General features: G+C 52.9%; 2 protein-coding genes across 20 annotated transcripts in view; one reads left to right on the top strand and one right to left on the bottom strand.

The window, feature by feature from the left end:
* Positions 1-5,953, top strand: part of LOC109926536 (RNA-binding protein 10-like) — a 34,282-nt gene extending 28,329 nt beyond the window's left edge. For 7 of the 19 annotated variants that reach the window (XM_048619848.1, XM_048619846.1, XM_048619841.1 and 4 more), the window contains exons 19-26: positions 638-787; positions 1,348-1,431; positions 2,533-2,718; positions 3,216-3,290; positions 4,587-4,669; positions 4,792-4,900; positions 5,004-5,040; positions 5,745-5,953. In XM_048619848.1, the coding sequence (XP_048475805.1) occupies positions 638-787; positions 1,348-1,431; positions 2,533-2,718; positions 3,216-3,290; positions 4,587-4,669; positions 4,792-4,900; positions 5,004-5,018 (702 nt within the window). In that variant the 3' untranslated portion in view covers positions 5,019-5,040; positions 5,745-5,953. Of the gene's footprint in view, positions 1-637; positions 788-1,347; positions 1,432-2,532; positions 2,719-3,215; positions 3,291-4,586; positions 4,670-4,791; positions 4,901-5,000; positions 5,041-5,744 lie in introns of all 19 variants that reach the window. The other 12 variants (XM_048619855.1, XM_048619854.1, XM_048619856.1 and 9 more) reach the window with 5 other exon arrangements.
* Positions 5,561-6,254, bottom strand: part of LOC125487743 — a 7,550-nt gene continuing 6,856 nt past the window's right edge. Inside the window, exon 4 of the mRNA XM_048619934.1 lies at positions 5,561-5,813. Within this exon, the coding sequence (XP_048475891.1) occupies positions 5,561-5,813 (253 nt within the window). The remainder of the gene's footprint in view (positions 5,814-6,254) is intronic.

The raw sequence follows: 6,254 nt of genomic DNA, 5'->3' as shown, positions 1-6,254 counted from the left end.
GCCTGTGTCTCCCCTCTCCCTCTCCCTCTCTCTCTCTCTCTCTATGTCTCTCTTAACCCCCCCTTCCCCCTCCGTCTCTCTCTCTCTCTCTCTCTCTCTCTCTCTCACTCCTCCCCCTTCTCTCTCTCTCTCTCCCCGCCCCCTTCTCTCTCCCATACGTACATTTACGCATGCGCACATATCCACTAGAAATGTCGTCAAGGCTGTGGGGCTGGGGTGTTGGGTGGTCTTTTCAGAGCTGATGTTGGTAGTGTTTTGATGAGCAGTGGGGACTAAGCAGGACAATATCAGCCTGGACCTACCAATATACCAGACTCGAGGAGGGCTGAATGGCTTCCTGTTCCTGTGTAACAGGCTTGAGGAGGAGGGGGAGGGGCTGAATGGCCTCCTGTTCCTGTGTAACAGGCTCGAGGAGGAGGGTTCCAACACCCCATCCACCTGTTATATTGAAGTGTTTAAAGGAGTTGGGTTTAGAGGGTGGGGCCTAGCTCAGCAAGCAGCCTTGGACTGGATTTCAGTGGTTTCTGGTGGAGAAGCGGGTGGGGAAGGCAGTAAGTTGTACCCTGACCCCCCAGCAGGGTGCGACACTGATGGTTCCCAGCCGATCCATTCTGAGTGGGTATCTCTGCCATTACAGATTGCCAAAGACATGGAACGCTGGGCCAAGAGTATGAACAAACAGAAGGAGAACTTCAAGAACAGTTTCCAGCCGCTCAGCTACTTACGGGACGATGATCGGCGAGAGTCTGCCTCAGCTGATGCTGGCTACGCCATGCTGGAGAAGAAGGTACAGGCAAGGAGCGGGAGGGTACAACACTGCTTCTCTCTCACCCACTCCGGGCCTCATAAGGCAGGGAAACTCACTCAGCTGTCCTCATTCCCTCCGTCTGTCAGCATCCCCGCACTTACCCCTAACCCCCCCCCCCCCCCCCCGCCGTGTGTCACCCACCCTGCATGTCACCCTCCCCGCGTGTATCCCTCACTCCCCCTCTTCCCCCCACCACCACCACCACCACATGTCACCCTCCCCGCGTGTATCCCTCACTCCCCCTCTTCCCCCCCACCACCACCACCACCACCACCACATGTCACCCTCCCTGCGTGTATACCCCTAACCCTGGTGAGATGACCTCAGTAGTGGAATAGCGCCAGTGGGCATTTTCCTGGGTCAGCAGTAAGTGACCATGGGGCCTAAGGGGTGGCAGGGGAACGAAATGCTGCAGTGAGGGGGCATCCAGTCAGCAGCTCACTCCCCAGTGGCTTGGGGGGGCAGCCTGGGCTTCACCGCAGCATCACCTCCTTGAGGCCCTCGCTTTCCTGATTGACTGAAACTCTCATTCCTTTCAGAGCACCCTCGCAGAGAGGCAGCATGTCATGATGGAGCACCTGAAACGCACCACTGACAAGGTGAAAGATGAGGATAATCGATTGGTACGAAACCAGGGATAAAAGTGTGCACCCACCTTTCTGCAGGATCACCTTAAATCCACCTCCAACATTCCCCCTCACCCCCGACTTTCCTCGAGCATGTGAAGGACCCTGTAGTAGCAACAGGGAGTGGATAGCAGCTTCAGCCTTTGTCCTCAATCCCCCTCCCAACCTCACCTCTCCATCCTCACCTTTCCATCGCCCCTGCCCTCTCACTTGCCCACTGCTGCCTCCTTCCCTCCCTCGTTCGCCCTCTCCCTCCACCCCTCCCTCATCCCAGCCCCTCCCTTGCTCCTTCCCTCCCTCACTCACTGTCTCCCTGGCCCCCCCATTCATTCCTCCCTTGTTTGCTTCCCCCACCCACCCACCCGATCTTTCACTGAAACATATGTACACAACGCCGCACACTCAGTCTTAACAATAAAACAGGTTTATTGCTTAAAAGAAATGAGGATTAACTAGAACAATCTAATTTAAAATAGAACAATCATTCATGTATAACATGCGTTTGAGGATTTTTGAAACACACAGTAAGACATGATCCTGACAGCACACTGTTACGATACTCTTCTATAGCGCACAAAGTTCAGTTCTTGGTTTTAAACATGAGAGTCTCTACTTTGATTCTTCATACAACTGAGCTTAAACTAAACACTTCTGGTCTGGTCCGTACATTGAGTAACCTATTTCTTAACATCTCAAAACCGTTTCATAGGAACAACTATTTCTTTTGCACAGCCAGTTCAGCAGAAACACCCAAAGCCTACTTCCCCCAGTTATAGATGTTTCCGTCAATCAAAAGAAAAAAAAATAAAATAGAATAAATTTCCCACCACCTCAACTGGAAACCTAATGTGCACCTGCTTGCTCTGTCTGACCGCATGTAAACGTATCCCTGTTAGAACTAGTTCTCGAAGACTGCCTCTAAAGAAGCTGTCACCATGGCTACAGAAATACCTAGCTGTTCACCATCCACTCCAAAACCCACAGGCTAGTAGCACAAACCCCAGCTCCCGACGAAATGATGTTAAATAAGACTGAATCCTGCGTCTCGTGTTCCACGGGCCGAGGTAACGTTCTGTCCTCTGCTTTGCCTGGCTGCAGAAGGCGAGCCCACTGCGAGGCCTGGTGGCGGCCTACAGCGGAGAGAGCGACAGCGAGGAGGACCAGGAGGAGGATCAGGAAGAGAAGCTGACCGACTGGCAGAAGCTGGCCTGCCTGCTATGCAGGAGACAGTTCCCCAGCAAGGAGGCCCTCATCCGACACCAGCAGCTCTCAGAACTGCACAAGGTAACGTGAACCCCCCCCCACGGCCTGGGAGTAATGGCTCGTTCCTCTCCCTGCAACGTCACTCGGAGCTATTGAAAGCCTGGCTTGTCCTCTGCCAAGCCCAACCCCCCTCTTGTCCTGCAGCTTAATGTCTCACGTGGGGCGTGGGCCAATACCGTGATACCTAAAACAGGACGGACAGAAAACCCCACACCCTCACACCACCCCAACTGGGAACAAAATCAACCGTTCCTTCAGTGTCGCTGGGATCAGATTCCCAGAACTCTGTCTGGGGGCGGGGCGGGGGGGAGGGGTGGGAAACGCACACAAGGCGATAAATCCCTCACCCTGCTCAGGAAAGGGTCTCAGTTGTCCCTGTTGTTCACACTGATCTCCGGTGGCTCAGAGTGATCAAACACTTTACCAGGCAGGGTGATGTGACTGGGGCGAGAGTGGTTGTGATCGGTGGCCGGTTGCAGTGAGGAGTGCGGGCAGTGAAATTTGTCTTAATCTTTCAGCAAAACCTGGAAATCCACAGACGGTCGAAGCTTTCAGAGTCTGAACTGGAAGCTCTGGAGAAGAGTGAGAGAGAGGTGGGTGACAGAAAAATTACATTGCTGCACAGGTTTTTCTCCGGGCGGGAAAAGGAGGTTAAAACTTGTACCAGACCTCGGTTAGTGCAGAGGGCCGTGAACTGTGTCAGTGTGTTTATTTGGGGAAGGGTGGGACTGATTAAACATGTGAGGTGGAAATAAATAGGAAGACAGGGTGATAGCGGGAGGTGAGATGGGGCCATCCTGGTGAGTCTTGCACCTCCTACAGTGCCTGTGTACCATTTTTATAACCTGGAGACTGGAACTGTGCACAGTGTGGTCCCAGTGTCATACGGGCGCGGACATGTAGGTGAAACAGCCGGGGCTGTTGCTCACAGTCTTTGTCCCCACTTTCCAGCCACTTTATCCAGCTCCTCCAGAGGTTGCCCACTCACCCGGGAGTGGGGGTTTCTGGCAGTTCCCTCTGGTCGTCATGAGGCGGTTTGTTTGACCGTGGAGGGCATCACAGCCAGACCCTGGTCCTGTCCCTTTTTCCACACCCTCCCGTCTGCAGGTCGTTACTTTGGCACAAACTGAGGAAGAGGACTGCGATCGTAAAGTCACACAGCACGGAAACAGACCCTTCGGCCCAACCAGTCCATGCCCAACATAATCCCAAACTAAACTCGTCCCACCTGCCTGCTCCAGGCTCGTGTACTTATCCAAATGTCTTTGAAATGTAACTGTACCCACATCCACCACTTCCTCTGGAAGTTCATCCCACATACGAACTACTCACTGTGTAAAAAAAATTGCCCCTTGTGTCTTTTGTTAAACCTTTCTCATCTCACCTTAAAAATATGCCTCCCAGTCTTGGAATCCCCCATGCTAGATAGAGATGGCTTCTTGATTATCAAGGGGATCATGGTTTATGGGGAGAAAGTGGGAGAATGGGGTTGAGGAACTTATCAGCCATGATTGAATGGCAGAGCGGACTCGATGGCCTAAATTCTGCTCCTTTGGCCCAACGTCTTATGGTCTTATAGGGGAAAAGGACACCTGCCATCCACCTTATCTGTACCTCTCATGATTTTATAAGCCTCTATAAGGTCACCCCTTAACCTCCTACGCTCCAGTGAACAAAGTCCCAGCCTCTCCTTATAACTCAAACCCTCCATTCCCGAAAACATCTTCGTAAATCTTTCCTGAAACTCTCTCCAGTTTCAATAATACCCTTCCCATGGCACAGAGACCAACAAACTGCCTGACCGTGATAGAAAAGTCTAGAGCTTTTACTTTCCCTGAAAGTCGTTGCATTAATAAACTGTGTGTTTTCGTTTTCTGTTTTGCCCGTAGTTCAAGTTCAGAGTAACGGAGAGGCGGGGAAAACTGGGAATGTCGGATACCGTCGAACCCAAGCGGAAAAGGACACAAGCCGCGTAAGTGACGCAGAGTTTTGTTGCGGGGCACTGAGGCCGGGGGCTTGTGTAGCGGCCAGCGGTGGCTTGGAGTCACTGAGGTGATCACTGGAATCTTCCTCTTCTCTCTTCCCACCCTTTAGGTACGACAATACGAGTCACGGCATCGGGAACCGAATGATGCAGGCGATGGGCTGGAAAGAGGGCACGAGACTGGGGCGTAAAGAGCCAGGAATTGGCCCCCCCTCCAAGGTAACCACTTGACGACACTCTCTCAGAATCATCTCCCAAACCCCACTTTGTATGAGTGAAAACTCACTTGCGTCTCTTTTTTTCCCTCTCTCTCTTCCAGTAGACCAGAGATTTTTGATTGGAATATCATCACTGTGTCGGTAAGATTTCCCTGACTGCAGTTCGCTTGATCCCACCCCACCTCAGTCAGCCGTGACATGGTGGTTCATGTTCCTGTCATGGGGCAGCTAACTGTGTATGGTCTGGTCCCGCGCCATTGGGATTGTCACAGTGATCACACAGCCACCTGGGGACCTATATTTACTAGGTCTGAACATCCTTAACATGGATGTGGGTGTCCCTGACTGCCCCTCACCTCCCCTACATGTGGTGTAGGGAGACCCCGCACTGTGCCTCATTAGGGAGGGAGTTCCAGGATTCTGACCCCGGTCACACTGAAGGAACAGCCCATTGTCATTCCCAGTCGGGATTGGGGGTTGTATCTCACCCACCCCCCCCCCCCCCCGCGATTTGCTGCAGTGTCTCTTATAGACAGTACACACTGCTGTCCCTCTGCATTTCGGGTGGGTGGGTGCAGGGAGGGAGGTCTGGAGCTCAGCCGAGCATTCCTAATGAGCGCCGCTACCGCTTTATGTCAGTGGTGACGGATGGGGTTGCGAGTCAGCACCAGTAGCCAGGAGAAACAGAGATCTCTGTTGCCTGGGATCTTGCTGCGTGCAGGTCGCCAGTCATGTTTCCTTTACAGGCGGGACCGCAGCGCTCTGTGGGCGGGTGTGGGGCGTTCCTGAAGCGGGTGAGGTGCGCCGGAGACAAACAACAGTCCTTCCCTTTCGTGTCTTGACAGTGACTTGATGGCCGGAGCTGAAGGTTGCGAATCAACGAGCAGGGATCCTGCAGTGTTCGAGAAGACGGGCTGATCCAAAATTATTATTATTATTTTTTTTGGGTTTTATTTCCCCCCTCCCAACCCCGAGGAGCTACAAAAGGAAACTGTAAATATTTTTCTGAGCGTCCATGTGTACCATTTTTTACTAATTAAAGAATAAAAACAAATTTTTTGTTCTCTTTGGGCTCGGGGGTCCCCGTTTCTGCCCCCCCACCCGACCACTAGCTCCGAGGAGGCCGTCAGGATTTCAAGCTGTGGTCCTGCGTCATCCCTGGACCCCTCCTCTCAACAACGGTTTAGTAAACACAGGGGTAGGGGTGGGGGTGGGACAGAATTCGGTGACGCGCACAGATCGGGAGGTGGAAACCGAGACCCTTCCCCTCAGAGAAGCGGAAATCCAATCCGGGTCTTAGGAACCGCGAGGCGCCTCTGGGAACGGAGCAAAGAGAGGGAGGGAGGGAGAAGCCG

Source organism: Rhincodon typus, chromosome 44 (assembly GCF_021869965.1).
Source record: "Rhincodon typus isolate 14 chromosome 44, sRhiTyp1.1, whole genome shotgun sequence".
NCBI lineage: Eukaryota > Metazoa > Chordata > Chondrichthyes > Orectolobiformes > Rhincodontidae > Rhincodon > Rhincodon typus.
The sequence above is the reverse complement of the archived record's forward strand: the minus strand, read 5'-3'. Positions and strand labels throughout refer to the sequence as shown.